Source organism: Garra rufa, chromosome 24 (genome assembly GCF_049309525.1).
Source record: "Garra rufa chromosome 24, GarRuf1.0, whole genome shotgun sequence".
NCBI lineage: Eukaryota > Metazoa > Chordata > Actinopteri > Cypriniformes > Cyprinidae > Garra > Garra rufa.
In genome coordinates, this window is record NC_133384.1 from 14849386 (window position 1) to 14869448 (window position 20063).

General features: G+C 36.8%; 1 protein-coding gene across 1 annotated transcript in view; it reads left to right on the forward strand.

Annotated features, from left to right (window-relative positions):
* Positions 1–20063, forward strand: part of stau2 (staufen double-stranded RNA binding protein 2) — a 124929-nt gene that overhangs the window by 66912 nt on the left and 37954 nt on the right. Inside the window, exons 8-11 of the mRNA XM_073830546.1 lie at positions 9609–9821; positions 11905–12042; positions 16245–16376; positions 18334–18391. Of these exons, the coding sequence (XP_073686647.1) occupies positions 9609–9821; positions 11905–12042; positions 16245–16376; positions 18334–18391 (541 nt within the window). The remainder of the gene's footprint in view (positions 1–9608; positions 9822–11904; positions 12043–16244; positions 16377–18333; positions 18392–20063) is intronic.

A 20063-nucleotide genomic window follows, 5' to 3' on the forward strand; every position in this document is an offset into this window, starting at 1 on the left:
AGGGGATTTTACTTGCCCAACCGGACAAGTAACCTGATTAAAACATCAAGTACAAACAATAACTAGCGCAGCAACGAAACTTTGGTGAGCATAATTCTGATTTTATTACTTCAGATAACTGAAAACGGACAGTATCAAGCTCGTGCAGGCTATCTGACTCACAGAAAATCAACACTAACTGGCTCAAAAGCATACACAAAGAAACAAGCATGAACAAACATAGTTCAATAAACTAGTAGTTAATATTAACTGACTTACATTTTAGACACATCATTAACCATTTTTGCAAACGAAAATAGTTCTAAGCAACAGCAGAACCTCCGTGAATCTCCGAGCAACACAGCGGTGTTTCAGTACTGAATGATTTAGCATTTTTTTTATGAATCGAGTCAGTGAACGAACTGGTTGAATCCATCTATGGTTGAATCCGTGACTCGCTCATTAAGACAGTGGCTACTGCCACCTATTGGTAGTTCGATTTTATATTTAAAGGTATTGCATTTTTCCAATATTTTTGATTTATGTTTAAAAAAAGTATAACATTAATCTTATTACATTATTTATGTATTTGCAATTTTACTGTGTAAATGCATTTTTTGGAACCTCTTATCTTCATTAAACAGTCTAAGTAAATACAGTTAAATGTCAATTTCATTGCAGGCCCGGTTTTTCCTGTGCAATGGAAAGATGGAGTTTGTTGATACTGATTTAATTTGTGCAACCATACAGAGTCTAATTATTCTAATTTGATGTATTGATAAAATGTAAGAATTTGATGTGAATGATGACACATACAGTTAGTAAGGTTAGGACAATAAAGTTAAAGAGTGTCCTAGAAATCAATTTAAGGCAAATATCACAAATATTCAGATTAAAGTAAGACCTTATAGAGTAGTGATGAGACTATAGCCTCAGAAAGGATTAATTTACAGCAAAAAAGGCATTTTTTTACCCCGGATAAGTAAATTTTTAACTCGGACAAGTGAATGTCTAAATGTCTAACTTACTCAGGTATCCTGACTGTACTAAAATGGGTTGGCAAAGTTAATAAAGAAAAAGTTTAGTTGTTCTTGTTATTAAGTGAATCTATTGTTCCTTAGCATTGCTGTTAAGATGACATCAACCCTAACCCCACAGCAAACAGAAACCGAACCGAACCGAACCGTGGCTCCAAAACCGTGAACCGAACCGAATCGTGCCTTTGGTGTATCGTTACACCCCTAGTATTTGAACCCTTTCCAACAATGTACGATTTTGAGATCATCTTTTCACACTGAGGACAACTGAGGGACTCATATTCATATGCAATATCAAATGCTCACTAATGCTTCAGAAAGAAAAATTATGCATGGGGGTGAAAACTTGTGAACAGAATGAAGATGTGTACATTTTTCTTATTTTGCTTATACATCTTTTTTTTTTTTCACTTAGTTCTGCTGTTTAGAAGCTACAGAAGATGATTAAATGTTTCCAAGAAGACAAAATAAGTTATATTTACCCTAAACTTAAAATTTAAAAAGTTTTCACCCCTGACTCTTAATGCATTGTTTTTCCTTCTGGAGCATCGGTGAACATTTAAACCTTCTGTAATAGTTGCACATGAGTCCCTGTTGTCCTCAACTGTAGATCTGCTACAACAGGTTATTTTAATATGCTATTTGTGCAGCATGCTTTGTGTTGGAAGCATGCCTGATGTCTTTAAATATTGTCTAGATAGTCGTTTCAGTAGGTTTTGAAAACAAGCAAGTGTCTCTTTTTATATTTTTCCCTTTAACCTTCAAGTGTTCAATCCAATTTAATCAACTTGATCCAGCGGAATATACTTATATCCGTTCATTCGATAAATTGCAAATTACTAGCTTCAAATAAAGAGGATAAAGTGGGAAAGTGATTATATTAAAACGCCTGTTCTTGGTCAAGCTCTGTCAACATCTGTTAAATCTGGTAATTGTAATTGCTTTAAAAGTGTTTATTGTGCGGAGGAGGGTGATTTGGACACTATTCAAAATCAGCACTTCATAAAAGAGTTGCATCAGTGACGCTTCGAATCAAAACAAACCTCGATGTTCTACATAAACACCAGAGGATGTCTTAGGGTCTCTGTTGCATGACTACTGCTGCATCCATGTTTATCTTACATGATTTTCCACGGCTGTCTCCAACTTCACAATCTGCAATCATCTACTTGGCTTTGGTCAACCAGAATCTTCCTGACGTGCGCTCTCCACTTGCATGCAAGCCGTTACGTCTGGGAACCCCAATCTAACTGCATTTCTTTTTTTTTCTCCTTTCTTTAAAGTTTTGACTGTAAGTCATCTGTGAGAGCCTGGACTCGTTTCAACCTTGTTACATCTTTTCAGGAATTTTCTCCACAGCTATTTGTAGGAATGGAGACATTTTTGTTCCTAATTCAATTAGCACACAAACATGGAATATTACAGAGTTACTCTGCGAGAAAGAAAACCGTCAAACCATTTCTTGTTCAAAGATATGGGACACATCTAAATGAAATATTTTAAATAATTTCAAACCTGTATCACTTACTTTCTGTGGAACACAATAGAACATATTTAATGTTTTCAGACACTGAACACACTGGATCATGAGCCTGCTCTGAAACGAGATATATCACGATTTCAGTTTTATTTTGATTAATTGTGCTGCCCTAAAAGGGTCAGTTGAAGCTTGAAAATATCTTCTTTTGTGTTCCACTGAAGAAACAAAGTCAGGTTTGGAATGACATTAGGGTGAGTAAATGATGACACAAGCAAGTATCCCTTAAGGTCAACCAGAATGGCATCTCACCTGTCCCCTTAAGAAATCAAGGACAACTCTCACCTTCTTGTCTGTGTCAAACGATATCAAACAGATGCCAGCTTCAAAGAACAAATACATTAATCACAGTTTCTTGTCGTGGATGACGCCGTACCGAGGTACAAGAGTGTAAACTCGCGCCAAGAACCACCCATCTTGTACATAAGTACCTTCCCTCAGGGAATACACATCAACAATCCATACAAAAGAGCTTTTCTTCATTATATCAGTTCTTTGTCCCACCCTGGCCTGGTATCCTGCCTTTTCACCAAGCTGAGGACACAGTGGTCTCACTAATACCATATCTCCCCTCGCATCCATGGAGAGGATGAAGAATGATCAACCTCATGTTACAGCGATTCCTTCCTACAACTTGATCTCCGTTGCCAGCCATGCGAGACAGAGAGCAGACAGAGGAACTGGCCACCGTCAGACACAAGAATCAAACACTTGCTGAAATCCCATCACTGCCTGAGGATGCCATATCATCTGTTGCAGACAACACAACCTCGTCTGCCGCCATGGAGGGAGTCGGTCCCCGGTGCCAAGACCTCCTCACAGTCCTCGCTCACCCGATGAGACTCATTCACCGGCTGGAACTGCCGCCCACCTACCTCAGTGTTTTACAGCTGCCATGGAAACTCTGTCGGGAGGGTAGCTCGAGAGTTACCAGGCCCGTTTTGACTTGTTGTTGATGTAGTTGGTAAAATTACCGCAGCTTGTTCTCACCAGCAACTCAAAATGTTGGACCCCATTGACTTTCATTGTATGGATTAAATAAGTACTGATACATTTTTCAAAATATCTTTTTTTTTTTTTGTCCCACAGAACTAAGTCATACAGATTTGAAATGATATAAGGGTGAGCAGAATTTAAATTTTTGTGTAAACTGTCCGTTCAGGGTGACATTCTTCGATTTCTCCTGGAGACTGAGTAAAAAAAAAAATTGATTTCTTAATTTTAATTGATACTCATTTTTATGAAACGATATTGATTCTTAAATCCCTAGAATCGATTAGTCTAGCCCATTTTCAGTTGATGAATGGAACATTGTAGCACACATCTAATCCAATAAATCAGAATAAGCTTTGTGCTTTTTGTTACTTTTGATATGGTGTTTTGGCACCGTTTAATGTGGATCATCGCCTCTGCTTTAATACCAGTTTCAGCACAAAATAACATGAAAAGACATCCAACGCTATGTTAAAAGAGAGTACAATTCATAGAAATCTCATGTAATTGCTCAATCCTTGTTTCAACTGCGCAACAACATCAATATAATGGCTTGCAAACAATAGGCTGTTATTTAATGTCACTTTTACCTCAGAAAAAACTTATTCCGTGACCAGCTAGAAAAATATACTCCTGAGAGGAGCATTTCAAGTTTTTTATGACAGCCACTATTTTAAATGTTTATATTTTAACAAAAATAAATTTGAATATGATTATGTAATTGTAACTTTGTTATTATAAAAAACTTAATTGAGTGTAATTTAAGCTTTTGTATACAAATTATTTCATTTTAACCTTCAATATTATAGTAATGTAATACCAACTGATTTTACAGCATTCGTTGAGAATTTTTTTCCTTTAAAAAATTTGGCATGTAATGTAACTGTTATATATCCAAAATAATCAATATTGAATTGAATTGCAAGCTTGTGAATCAGAATCGAATCAAATCATGAAATTTGTGTCAAAACCCAACCCTAGTACAGTCCCTCAAAAGTACAGTTGAGGTCAAAAGTTTACAACCCCTTTTAGAATTTACAAAATGTTAATTATTTGACCAAAATAAGAGGGATCATACAAAATGCATGTTATTGTTTATTTAGTACTGACCTGAATAAGATATTTCACATAAAAATGTTTACATATAGTCCACAGGAGAAAATAATTACCCCGTTCAAAAGTTTACATGCACTTGATTCTTAATACTGTGTTGTTACCTGAATGAGTGATAGTTTAGTGATAGTTGTCCATGAGTCCCTTGTTTGTCCTGAACTTCCTTCAGGTCCCTCTAATTCTTTGGTTTTTCAGCATTTTTGTGTATTTAAACCCTTTCTAAAATGGCTGTATGATTTTGAGATCCATCTTTTCACACTGGGGACGACTGAGGGACTATGCAACTATTACAGAACGTCCAAATGCTCACTGATGCTCCAGAAGGAAAAATATAAAAAACATGCATTAAGAGGTAGGGGTGAAAACTTTTGAACAGAATAGAGATATGTAAATTTGTTATTTTGCCTGAATATCATATTTTTTCATTTAGCACTTCCCGTCAGAGGCTACAGAAAATAGTTACATGTTTTCCAGAAGACGAATTACTTATTTTGTTTGTCTTATTTACCCTAATATTCAAATTCAAAACGTTTTCACCCGCAGCTTAAAGTGTGTTTTTTCCTTCTGGAGCATCAGTGAGCATTTGAACCTTCTGTTATAGTTGCATGTGAGTCCCTCAGTTGTCCTCAGTGTGAAAAGATGGATCTCGAAATTTTACAGTCATTGTTGGAAAGGGTTTAAATACACAAAAATGCTGGAAAACCTAGGAATTTGTTGGACCTGAAGGACTGTAGTTTTCAAAAGATTTGCAGCAATCAGTTTTTTTTGTGTTTTTCTGCAATCAGTGTTTTCAAGTCTTCTATCGTTGCATTACATTAGCTTTATGCCTCATTTTAGGGCTCATGAAGCAGTAATCTACAATAAAAATGAATTTATGTATTTAGTTATTTGAGTCTCTAAGAATTTCTAAGACATTTCTCATCAAGTAGAATCACTGAGAAGGTGATATCTCATTGGAGTCTTGGTGTCTTTTCTCTAAAAATTCCTTGCCTGACTTCATAGCTGAATTGAGTTGTATAATCAGTGACTGTGAGTACATTTTTGATGTAACCAGGCTAAATCTCCACTCTCAGCCCATGGAATAGACCGTGTGGGAGTTCCCTCAATGACAGACTCGCAGCTTTAAGTCCTTTTCCTTCCTCCCCACACCTCATCCTCGCAAGAGAGCTGAAAACGACATGCTGATATTTCCAAGAGGGAAGTGTAGCAGAATTTCGTCACTTCATTACGGAGTGATGCTCGCCCAGAGGAATTCTCTCAATTCTTATGTAACATCTAAGTGCGATCATCAAATGCATTCCACATCAAGGCCTAGTAAATATTGGGTTATGCCGCTCCGTCAAGTGTGCGGGAAACACACAGAGCTCTCTTGTGTTCCTCAGTTCCTGGCCGTCTTCAGATGAAAGCCCAGATTGTTGAGGATCTGGAGCTTAGGATGAAGATTAATGATGTTTGTCTACGCTTCCAATCTTTCATATCAACTGTCTTGAGCTTTAAAGAGAGAGTTCTCTCAGAAATGACAGTTCTGTCATCATTTACTCACCCTCATGTCGTTTGAAAACCAGGATGATTTTCATTCCTCTGTGGAACACTAAAGATGACAGTGAATGGGAACTGGGGCGGTCAAGATCAAAAAGAGCCAGAAAAGTATCACAAACGCAGCCCATATTTATAGTTTTCGAAAGGCTTTCAAATGTGTTGTGTAGAAAAACTGCAGGAACATTCATGCAAGTTCTCCTTTTGTGTTTTGTGTAAATAAAGGCGTCCAAGTTTGGAACGCAATCTACCTTTTTAAGGTTTTGCATGTTTAAAAATGACATGGGCTTCCAGGCAAACTCATTGAAGTTTGCTACTGTATTTCAGTCGGACGTGATAGTCTTCATTAGTTTTGTATGGTGATATGGCTCCTCTCAGCTGAGCCTGTTTCACTGGAGTGTCACATGTTTGTATGAATGCCAGAATGGTCATGTGTGTGAAGAGAGGATGTGAGGAGGGAGTCTCTGGAGACGGATAACTTTCAGTTCTGACTGAGCACACGGAGGCCCACCCTCAGCTGTGTATGTGCGTCTGTGTGAAACTCAATCCCCCCAGTGTTGCTCTTAAAGAGCTCAGAGCAGCTCACCTGTTCTGTTGACCATCTTGATGATGTCACAGGAAGTAAATACGATTACATGTGCATTACATTAAATTTCGGTTTCTCACGACAGTGAGAAATGGATAGTAGTAGTAGTAGAATAGAGGATGAACAGTCAGCGCAAAATACAGACACCTCTGGTATTTGTTAATACTAGGGCTAAGTGTAGAGGCCCTTGCTTTGAATGACTTCAGCACATCTGCGGCCGCAGAACATCGCTAGTTTCTCACACTGTGCTGGTGTGAACTTGGTCCACTATTCTTCCACTTTCTTCTATAGTAGTAGGGGGTTTCTTAGCCATAACTTTGTCGCCAAGGATTTTCTTGATAAAGAAAGTTCCACTTCTAGAACAAAAATTTACAGATAATTTACTTACCCCCTTGTCATCCAAGATGTTCACATCTGCCTTTCTCCAGTCAAAATGAAATTGTTTTTTTTTTTGTTTTTTTGAGGAAAACATTTCAGGAATTATCTCTATATAGTGGACTTCTATGGTGCCCATGAGTCATCAGAGTTTGAACTTCCAAAATGCAGTTTAAATGCAGCTTCAAAGGACTCTAAATGACGGAGAGATGCTTGCAGGAATGGAATTGCATGTTGCTAAAGGAGGTTCTGATAAACATTTGCATTCACTTTGCCATGTATCTGCATAAGAGGCCCAACTCCTGCTGCAGAAAACTTCCCCCAAACCAGGACACTTCCAGCTTTCACTGACTTCTTTACAGACTTGGGCTTCAGTCTTTCCCATCAGACCCAAATCATTTAAACTTGCTCTCATCACTAAAGTGAACTTCGGACCAGTTTTTCTCTCTCCACATGCTCCTCAGCAAAGGTGAGCTTAGCCTTTTGATTCTTTTTGCTGATAAAGGCTTGGTAACTGCAGATCCTTACACTGTTCAGCACTGAACTAGCAAGCAATTCCAGCTGCAGTGCTAAACCGATTGAGAGTCTCTGCATTATCCTGTCTTCACGTGCATTGCGTGGATGACCAGCCTTTTGGGAGGACTTGAGTGACTTGGTGTGACTTTTAGTGTAATTTTACTCCTGCAATATTCACAAACTTTGCAAAAGATTTGGCATGACAATTTTTTCTTGCTGTTTTTGTTCCTTTGGCTTTCATCTCGACAACCTCCAGCAGAACTGGCAAGCAATTCCAGCTGCAGTGTTGAACCGATTTCCCATTTAGAGTATCTGCATTATCCTGTCTTCTCGTGCATTTGTCTTACATGGACGACCAGCCTTTTTGAGAGACTTGAATGAAGTAGTGGCACTGTAAATCTGCAATATTAGAGAAATCACAGATTTGGAACTTCAAACTTCTCTTGCAATGGCTGAAAGTGTTGTGCCTTTGGCCTTCATTTCGACAACCTCCAACTGAACTGGCAAACAATTCCAGCTGCAGTGTTGAACTGATTCCCCATTGATAGTTTCTGCATTATCCTGTCTTCTTGTGCATTTGTCTTAGGAGGACGACCAGTCTTTTTGAGGGACTTGAATGACTTGGTGTCATTGTAAACCTGCAATATTTGCGAAATCACAGATTTGTAATGACATAATTCTCTTGCGATGGCTGAAAGTGTCAAACCTGTTTGGCCTTTATCTCGACCACCTCTGACTGAACTGGCAAGCAATTCCAGCTGCAGTGTTGAACTGATTTCCCTATTGAGAGTCTCTGCATTATCCTGTCTTATCTTGCGTTTGTCTTACATGGACGACCAGCCTTTTTGAGGGACTTGAATGAATTGGTGTCACTGTAAATCTGCAATATTCGAGAAATCACAGATTTGGAACTTCAAACTTTTCTTGTGATGGCTAAAAGTGTTATCCGTTTGGCCTTAAATTTCGACAACCTCCAACTGAACTGGCAAGCAATTCCAGCTGCAGTGTTGATCCGATTCCTCATTGAGAGTCTCTGCATTATCCTGTCTTCTCATGCATTTGTCTTACATGGACGACCAGTATTTTTGAATTAGTGTCACTGTAAACCGGTAGTATTCAAGAAATCACAAATTGGGAACTTCAAACATTTCTTGCGAAGGGTCATCCCTTTGGCATTCATCTGGACAACCTCGTATCGCAGGGTTTCAGTCACCTAAGAGCGTCCTGCCATCTTGCAATCTCAGTGGAAATTGGAGGAATGCTTCCAGTTAAATAGGGTCTGTCATATAATTAAGGAAATTAGCAGTATGTGCCAGATTAACACCAGTAACTAGGAGGTATCAGAGTTTATTTTCAAATATCTGATTTAAGTTTTTTATACTGTGCTTCCGAATACAATTCATGTATGAAATATTCTTAAAAACTGCCCTTCTACTCCCTGTTAGGATAACTTCAAGTGTTGCCACATAAAGATCAGATAACATTATTTTAATATTGGATCAAATAAAATGCTTTTGTCTTGCCATAATAAAAGCAGCTACTCTTAAAAACAAGCTTAAAATTCTGCATTAATATGCGTGAACTGTGCTTCCGATTTATGCATATGCATATTCATGTATATTCGTATTCATATATTCATGCTCAATGTGTGTGTTTAATAACCAGGTGCAGTCTCCCAAGTTCCAGTGGTCTGTCTCCCCATATGAGTTATTGATCCGGTTGTTAAACCGGACAGTTCAAGTGTAGTGAGTCTAATTAGTAGTATTCCCATTTCCGTCGTCGAAAAAGAAGGTGGTAAAGGGCAGAAGGAAGAGTGTGCGCAGCAGACATGGCCTGAGGGGCAGAGAGAAAGGGAGCGTGACTGGAATGACTGCTGTTCCCACTTCTGCATGCATGTGTGTTCTCTTGTGTAACGTGTTCATTACATGCCCCTCAGGTGCTGAAGGAAAGCGGACCCCCGCACATGAAGAGTTTCCTCACACGTGTGACCGTGGGGGAGTTCTCAGCCGAGGGTGAGGGGAATAGCAAGAAACTCTCCAAAAAGAGAGCGGCCCTCTCCATTCTACAGGAACTGAAGAAACTGCCAGTGCTTCCTGTTGTGGAGAAACCCAAAGTGCATTACAAGAAGCGACCTAAGACCATATTAAAGGTGGGTTGATTTGGGAGCAGATCCAATAGGAGTGCCGCTTCCTCAAGATTCCGGAGTGGTGCCTGTTACTGGAATATTATATATGACCCTGAACCACAAAACCAGTTATAAGGGTCCATTTTTTAAAATTGAGATTTATACATCATCTAAAAGCTGAATAAATAAGCTTGTCATTGATTTATGGTTTGTTAGGATAGGACAATATTTGGCAAGATACAACTATTTGAAAATCTGGAATCTGAGGGTTCCAAAATATCTAAATATTGAGAAAATCGCCTTTAAAGTTGTGCTTAGCAATGCATATTACTAATCAAAAAATTACATTTTGATACATTTAGATTAGGAAATTTACAAAATATCTTTATGGAACATGATCTTTACTTGATATCCTAATGGTTTTTGGCATAAAAGAAAAATCTATAATTTTGACCTTTGAAAGGTATTTTTGGCTCTACAAATATACTCGTGCTACTTAAGGCTGGTAACATGTTGTTTTAATTCACTAGAATTCCATGCATTATTATGGAAAGTATTTTGGATGGTCTACAACATCAAAAGAAATTGTCAATGTAGAAGCTGTGTTTTTGACCATTTCTGTGTTCAATATTAAATTGGTTTTAGTTAAAAGATAAAGCAATATTGTGAAATATATATTTTCTATTTGAATGTATTTTAAATGTAATTTATTCCTGTGATGACAAAGCCTGTGATAAATTTTCAGCAGCCATTAATCGAGTCTTGTGTCACATGATCCTTCAGAGATTATTCTGATATGCTGATTTAGTGCTTAAGAAAAATTTCTTATTATTATCGATAATAATAGTTGTGCTTCTTAATATTTTCGTGCAAACCATGATGAATTTTTTCTGGACTTTTGATGAATGGAACAAAAAAATTGGGAAATAGATTTTTTGTCTTAGACATACGTCCTTGCTGAATAAAAGTATTAAAAAAGTCTTACAGACTCCAAACTTTGTTACGTTATTGTATATTTTAAACAGTTAGTTCACCCAGAAATGAAAATTCTGTCATTAATTACTCACCCACATGTCGTTCCAAACCGGAAGACCTTCGTTCATCTTTTGATGAAATCTTAAAGCATTCTGACCCTGCATAGACAGCAATGCAACTATAACATTAAAGTTCCAAAAAGGTTGTAAGAACATTTTCAGGACATGTTTTCAGTGGTTCAACCTTAGTGTTTTTAAAGCTACAAGAAATAATTTTTATGCACAGAGAACAAAAATAACGACTTTATTTAACACTTTCTTGTTGCATCAAGGTGCTCTCCTGAAGGCATTGAAAACTGACATGGAAGAAAAGACATTTTTAAATGAAGTCATTATTTTTGTTTTCTTTGCACACTAAAAGTACTCTCGTAGCTTTATAAAATTAAGTCTGAACCACTGATGTCACATTGACTATTTTACCAATGTCCTTACTACCTTTCTGGGCCTTCAACATGGTAGTTACCTTATTGTCTATGCAGGGTCAGAAAGCTCTCGGATTTCATCAGAAATATCTTAATTTGTGTTCTGAAGATGATCAAAGGTCTTCGATTTGGATTGACGAGGGAGAGCAATTAATGACAGAATTTTCATTTTTGGGTGAGCTAGCCATTTAAGTACTGATGTAAATTTGCTGCAGAGGTGTAGAATTTGATCCTTTAATGTTTCAAGACAGGCCTGATGATCAATCAACAAACAGAAACTGAAAGATAAACTCATAAACAATGGTTGCTTTTTTCCATATAGTGAAAATAATTGTGCATTGATTCTTTCAACCCCCAAAAGCACCATAAAGGTGTCATAAAAGTGGTTCTCATGACTTGGTATATATATTATATACTTTTATACCCATTTATTAAAAATCTTTGTCATTTTGGAGTTTTACAGGCCGCAATCCAAATTTCTTGGCTCACTCAGTCAGTCACTCATTCACACACGCTCATTCACTCTTTTGTCATTCCCCTGACAGGGTTACTGACGTGAACATTAACCAGCCGTCCATCTGTCCCTCTGCTGCTTTATCTGTGTCTCTCATCCTCGTTCTCATTTGCTTTTTCGTTCTCAATTTCTTTCAGACAGGACCAGAGTATGGACAGGGCATGAACCCTATTAGCAGACTGGCTCAGATTCAGCAGGCCAAAAAGGAGAAGGAGCCCGAATACATGCTGCTTTCAGAGAGAGGGATGCCTCGCCGGAGAGAATTCATCATGCAGGTAAATTTAGTAAGAGAGGGAATCAGGAGGTGTGAAGTAAAAGAAGAACTTTAAGGCTGAGAGGGGGAGTGAAGGACAGATGAGTCCTGCACAAACACTGATAACCTCCCACTGTGCAATCTGTCTTAATCAGAAAGACTGTCACCTCCGTCGGCTCTGATTACCACTGACCTTCAGCTCTGTCAAAGTCAGCCAGAGACACACACACACACACAGGGAGAGGGAAAGAGAGAGAGAGACATGCACAGTTGCTTGTCCACTTTTGGAAATTTCATGTTATTGCAAAAGTGAATGGATAATTAGTCTTAATTTAAATAATTTAGGTGATACAAGTAGTTTTCCTATTTAGGTCCTATGATACATAACTTTGTGCAAAATCCTCTGCCTAGCTCAACATGCTTGTGCACTTATGCACTTGACCTCTTGCATGAAGGTTTGCAAATTCCAGGTTTGCATGAAAGTTGATTATTGGCTTGAATTAAAAAAAAATAAAAAAATAAAAAAAAATCTTTTTCTGATTGTTCACTGCCCATATGCACTTAGTACACATCACATCACTGGCTGGTGTCCACTGGTTTATTACAGGTCATTAAAACAACAATAACTGTACTGCTGGCTGCCCAGCGAAAAAAAATAAAATAAAAAGTTAACTTTACCTCATACAGTAAAAATGAAGCCCCCTGTAGCCAAAAGAGCAGTGCTTGGACCCTTTGAACAAAGATGCAAAAATGCCAGCAGAACTGGCTTTAAATTACCTCGGATTTCCACATATGTTTTGAAATGCCTCCAACTTAGATTACTTTTGGTCTCTAGCTTTGGATCAAAGATCAGAAAGAATCAAAGATCAGAACTCGTACAACTTAGTTGACTTGCATTTGTTAGTTGAACATTTGAGCAGAATAGAATAGTGTCAAGTAAAGCAGTGTAGTATGAAAGTATAGAGTGCCATCCATTAGAGTTGAATAGAACCGTGTAGATTGGAGTTGAGTAGAGTAATTATGGAGTAGTGTTAAAAGGGTAGATTTGTATAGAACTGTATGGAGCAGAGTAGACAAGGTAGTATGTAGCAGATATTGTAGTATAGACTATTATAGAATAGAGTTTAAGGCGTAAAGTAAATAAGATTGAATAGATTTGTGTAGAGTAGTGGCAAGTTTATGGAGTAGAGTAGGCTTGGTAGAGAGTGGACAGGATAAAGTAGGGTAGAGTTATGAAGCAGTTAAATAGAACAGTAAGTACATTTTAGAAGTGTAATAGTTTAGAATAGAGTGGTGTAGAAATGTATAGAATAAGGTTGAAGTAATAGAGTAGGGTAGAATAGATAGGATGGATTGATTAGAGTAAATAGAGTGCATCTATTTAGTTACATTTGTACAAATTTAAGCAGATTTGTGTAGTTTAGAGATGCATAGAGTAGGATAGAGGTGAATAGAGTAAGGTTGAAGTCATTGAGCAGGGTAGAATAAATTGGTTGGATGGATTGATTAGAGTGAAGAGAGGGAATTTATTTAGAAAATATATGCAAATGTAATTACTTTTTTTAGTTTAGAGTTGTATAGAGTGTTGTAGAGATGTATAGAGTAAGGTTAAAGTAATGGCTTGGATTGATTAGGGTAAATAGAGTGAATTTATTTAGAAAATGTATGCACATTTAATTTTTTAATTTAGAGTTGTATAAAGTGGTGTGGAGATGTATAGAGTTGGGTAAAGACAGAGTAAGGTTGAAGTAATAGAATAGGTAGAATTTATTGAATTTATTTCCTAATTTTGTATAGTTTGGTATAGAGATGTATAGAATAAGGTTGAAATAATAAAGTGGAATAAATAGGTTGGATTGAGAGTGAATTTATTTAGAAAATATATACAAATGTATTTTTTTTAGTTTAGAGTTGTATAGAGTGGGGTAGAGATGTATAGAGTAAGGTTGAAGTAAGGGGATTGATTGATTAGGATGAATAGAGTGAATTTATTTAGAAAATGTATACAAATTTAGTTCATTTTTTAGTTTAGAGTTGTATAGAGTGGTTTAGAGATGTATAGAGTAGGGTTAAGGTGTATCGAGTAAAGATGAAGTGATAGAGTAGGCTAGAATATATAGAACAGATTGAGTAAATAGAGTGAATTTATTAGTAAGTTTGTACAAGGTAAATTTGTATTGTTTAGAGTAGTGTAGAGATGTATAAAGTAGGGTAGAGGTGTATAGAGTAAGGCTGAAGTAATAGAGTAAGTAGAATATATTGGATGGATTGAGTAGAGTAAATAGAGTGAATTTATTTACTAAATTTGTATAGTTTAGAGTTGTATAGAGTAGAGGTGTATAGAGGTTGAAGTACTAGAGTCAGGCAAAATAGATAGGATGGACTGAGTAAATAGAGTGAATGTATTCATTCAATTTGTATAGTATAGAGTTGTATAGAGTGGTGTAGAGGTGTATAGAGTAGGATAGAGATGTATAGAATATAAGTAATTGAGCAGGGTAGAATAGATAGGATGGATGGAATAGAGTAGAGTGAATTTATTTACTTAATTTGTACAAATTACTTTTTTTTATTAGTGTAGAGCTGTATAACGTAGGGTAGAGGTGTTTAGAATAAGGTTGAAGTAATAGAGCAGGGTAGAATAGATAGCTTTGATTGAGTAAAGTAAATATAGTGAACTTATTTAGTAAATTTATACAAATGTATTTACTTTTTTTTTTTAGTTTAGAGTTGTATGGAGTAAGGTTGAAGTAATAGAGTAGATTAGAATAGATGTACTGAATTGAGTAAATTTATTTTGTAAATTAGTACTAATTTAAGTACATTTGTGTAGTTTAGAGTTGTATAGAGGGGTGTAGAGATGTATAGAGTAGGGTAGAGGTGTATAGAGTGAGTTTGAAGTAATAAAGTAGGTTAGAATAGATCAGATGGATTGAGTAGAGTAAATTAGTACAAATTGAAGTCAATTTGTATAGTTTATAGTTGTATAGAGTAAGGCTGAATATAGATTACGCTGGAATAGTTAGGGGTAGATGTGAGCAGATCAGAATAATATGGTTTAGAGTAGTACATTTTTGTAGACAGTTTTGTAGACTAAATAGGATGAATAGAGTGTGGAATTGTGTGTTTTATGAAGAGCTCTATAGAATACATAGGGTAGATAAGAACAGATCTGAGTTAAATAAAATAGTATTGCATAAAGTAGTACTTAGTTGAATGGAGGCTGGAAAATATGGGTTAAGTATGGTAGATTAGAAAAAGTAGATTTGTATAGAATAGTGTAAGGTAGTACAGTCAAAAGGATATTGTAGAGCTAAGTACACTAGCATAAAGTGGAGTAAAGTCGTGTAGAATAGAAGGATGGATCAGAATGGAGTGCAGAGAAAAAAGAGTTGACTATTGAAAAAAGTTGTTTTCCTGCAGGGAGGGAAACCGCAGTATTTCAGCAGCATAAATAGTACACTGAACACTGCAGCAAAAAAAAAAAAAAAAATCATGTTGAGTCTCATTCTGAATGATCCGTCAGAGGCTCATCCAGCTCTACCACGCACATAAACAAGTATCAAGCAGCATCCAAGTTGGAGAAGTTTCTCTTCTCTGTCTCCCGTCCGATAATCCCTCGCTTTAAAGAGCTCCGTGCATCTCTGAGCGTGCGGTACTGCAGCCTCTAACTGATTCTCCATGCTCCTTTCACTGTCGCATTAGACTCTGCTTGTGTGTGTGTTTCTTTTGTGTTGCCCAGTCGCTTCTAAAATTTCCACATTGTTCGCTCTCTGGTCTGTAGGCATCAATACGTGTCTGTTTTCAGGTTTTCAGGCCCACACCATTTCTCCCCACCTGCTGCTTTCCTCCTAATAAATATGAAAAGATGGTTGTCTGGGTTTAGAGATGGTTTGACAACAAAATGTATTTATCTTTTAAAACTGTTTGAGAATATAGTACTACCGATTGGGTGGTGATTGTGTTTTCCACCAGATTAAACGTTTTATTTATTTTTAAAGTAGTTTTACGTGCAATATAGGCCATTTTTACATTTCAGATGTATTGTTGCTTATTTTATTAACAATTCTGAATTTGTATCTGTAGCAAGGGCAAAAACATCCAATTTATTTAATTCAGATGTCGTTAACCATTGGTACCAACTGAATTTTAATTAATTTTACATTAATGGTGGCCATTAAGATTGCTCTAAACGTCTACCGCTCTGTGTGTGCTTGTTGCCAGGTGAAAGTAGGCTCTGAGGTGACCACAGGAACTGGTCCCAATAAGAAAGTGGCCAAGCGCAATGCAGCTGAGGCCATGCTGCTTCAACTGGGCTACAAGGCATCTACACCATTACAGAACACTCCGGAAAAGGTCAGTTTCAATTAAGCTGCTTTGAAACTGTAAAGCTACAACAGCCAGTAACAATTAAACTTTAAAATATTTGGAATATAAATGAGTCATGAGTTTGAGTTATGAGATGATGTATTATTTATTTATTTATTTTACATTTTGGTAACATTTCTGTTAGATGTCACTCTCTCATTTAGCAAACTAATTGTCCCAGTAAATTAAATAAATTAGATCAATAATTTGTAAGAATTTAATTAATTTTTTCTCGATTAGAGTTGTACAGAATAGTGCAGACGTGTATAAATTAAGGTTGAAGTAATAAAGTACCCTAGAAGTGTAGATAATTTGTAAGAATTAAATTTTTTTTTTTTTAGTTTAGAGTTGTATAGAATAGTGCAGACGTGTATAAATTAAGGTTAAAGTAATAGAGTAGAGTAGAATAGATGGGATGGATTGAGTAGAGTGAATTTAGTAAGTTTGTGTAGTTTAGAGTTGAATAGAGTGGTGTAGAGATGAGTAGAGTAGAGGTATAGATATAGTAAGGTTGAAGTAATAGAGTAGGATAGAATAGATGGAATGGATAGAATGGATTGAGTAGAGTAAATTTTGTAATTTTGTATAGTTTAGAGTTGTATAAAGTGGTGTAGAGATGTATAGAGTGTATTCACTCCATTTACTCTACTCAATCCATCTTATCTATTCTACCCTACTCTATTATTTGTATAGAGTGGTGTTGAGATGTATGAAGTAGGGTAGAGGTGTATAGAGTAAGGTTGAAGTAATAGAGTAGGGTAGAATAGATAGGATGGTTTGAGTAGAGTAAATAGAGTAGATTTAGTAAATTTGTACAAATTTCAGTAAAATTTAGAATTGTATAGAGTTGTGTAGAGATGTGTATAAAGTAAGGTTGAAGTAATAGAGTAGGGTAGAATAGATAGAATGGATTAAGAAGACTAAAAGTCAGATTATTTAGTAAATTTGTGTAGTTTAGAGTTGTATAGAGTGGTGTAGAAATGTGTAGAGTAGGGTAGAGGTGTATAGAGTAAGGTTGAAGTAATGGAATAGGGTACAATAGAACCATTCAGTCAAAGGTTCTTTAAAGAACCATCCCTTTCTTACCTTTTTATAATCTGAAGAACCTTCTTTCGCCACAAAGAACCTTTTGTGAAACAGAAAGGTTCTTCAGATGTTATAGGTTCTTTATGAAGCCATTTAAACAAAAAAGGTTCTTCTATGGCATTGTGAAGCACCTTTTTTTTTAAGAGTGTAGAGATGTGTAGAGGGTAGAGTGTGGTTGAATATAGAATACAGTAGAATATATGCTAGCAGATCAGAATAGTATGGTGTGGAACAGTATCGGTTGACAAAAATCAATTGTTTAAATCTTTATATTTAATCATTTCTTTCACTACTAAAAAAAAAATCACATCACTGGCTGAAAAAAAAGACTAAAAAACATTTTGAATTGGCGTCTTTTAGTTTTTCCGTTATTTTCAATAAACTACCCAGGGCGAAAAAGATAATTAAGTATTTGAGACTTTTCTATTTATACTAATGTCAAAAATGTAACATTTTTTTGAGGCTACTTTGTAGCACACCATTAAATTCAGCGTTTTTACATTTAGGTAACAGTTGTATGTTAGGTATGTTAGTTGTCTTTCATTTAGCGACTTAATTATCCCATTCTGTCGCCACATTCAGTATGAACAGCGTAGCAGGATGTATACGTTTGTATCATCACGCTGCTTCCTGTTTCTGTGCGCACAACCTTAATCTTTAAATCTCCCATCTACTTAGTCTTTGCAAGTTAGTGACGCTTATGTCGTGATGTCTCAATTTGGTAGCGATTTTCCCTTTCTAATGGAAACAAGAGAAAGCGACTTGTCTGACACGCATGAAAAGGGGTTTGCTAAACCGGCCCTCTTTTTCTCTCTCTCCATTTCTTCCCGCTCCTCTATTATCTTAACATTGGCCACAGATGGACAACAAAGGCTGGAATGGACAAAGGGCTGCTTTTCCTGAAACAACGACCAACAGTAAGTGTTTTTCTCTCCGTCTGTGTTCCCCAGTGTAGGTGATGCCGGGCCGTTTAATCTATCTGACTGATTAATAAGGAACCGAGTCGGCTCAATCACAAACTCGCTTCTATGGAGAGCCTGTGAATTCCTCCTTTTCACGCAGACTTATGTGCTTTCCCAGGGGGTCTGTGAGACCACAGTATTACACACTCACACACACACACACATTAACCACCAAAACACTGTTCCAGGGTACAACCGTGGTCTTCCAGACGGGTTTGCACACACACAAACATATCCATTTTCATGCCATGCTCGGCTAGGAATTCTCTTTTAGGACAGAAAGTTTTGAGAAAAAAGGTCCTCAAATGATCCCACTGTGTCAAAGAACTTTAAATGGGCACTCTTTTGAACGCCTGTTTACAATTCCTACAAAATCACATTATGATGCAAGTCATTGAACTATGTTATAATGGCCATTAATGTCTGTTTTAGTTAGAGCTGGATATAGAGTTTGTTACTTTTATGCGCTGACCAAATTTCTTCGATACCATTGAGTATCAAAGGCATTATTATTTCATTATTATATGAATGTGCTTTTGTTCAGTACCAAATTTCAATACCCATGATTCACTCACCCTTCAGGCATCCTAGGTGTATATGACTTCCTTCTTTCAGACGTATCCAATCGTAGTTATATTAAATATGATCCTGGCACTTCCAAGCTTTAGAATGGCATAGGCAGGTGTTTCTCTTCATCAGTCCAAAACAAGTCCAATAAAGTGCATCCATCCATAATAAAAAGTGCCACACACAGCTCCTGGGAGTGAATAAAGGTCTCCTGTAGCATATCGATGCATTTTTGAAAGAGAAATATCAGAAAAATATCCATATTTAAAACGTAAGTATCACTTTAGTCTAGTTTGCGCCAACTCGTCGTACCCGGATGACATCGGATTTCGGCGTTGTGCATGCACCTGTGAGTCCCGTGAAAACCAACGTTTGTTTACAGAAGCAAAGGAGGCAAAGTTTCCTTACTTTAGCAAAAGAAAACCAGTCTCCCCTTGGTTTATATTGAAATCCTCTGACATTTTACTTTACAAATCCTTGTTTTGAATTTCGAATTCATGACCATTGTTTTGTTTTGATCTCTCCACGGGGCAACTTCGCGTTCGCCATTTGTGCGCCACGCATGTGCAACGTCAGAGTCCTACGTCATCTGCCTGGAGTTGCTTCCGTGTACAACCAGATGGCGCAAACTAGATTAAAGTGATTATTAAGTTTTAAATATGGATGTTTTTCTTACAAAAATGCATTGATTCACTACAGGAGGCCTTTATTCACCCCCACTTTTTATTATGGATGGATGCACTTTATTAGACTTGTTTTGGACTGATGAAGAGAAACACCAGCCTATGCCATTCTAAAGCTTTGAAATGCCAGGATAATTTTTAATATAACTCCACTTGGATTCGTCTGAAAGAAGGAAGTCATAAACACCTAGGATGGCTGAAGGCTGAGTAAATCTTGAGCTAATTTTCATTTTTGGGTGAACTAACCCTTTAATCTCATGAATGTCAGTGAGCCAATAAGCATTCAGCATGCTTAATGTGGCTAAATCAAGTGTGATTCTGTGATTGGCTCTGCTGAGGCATCACATGCACACTGTAGCATCATGCTACGTAAGACA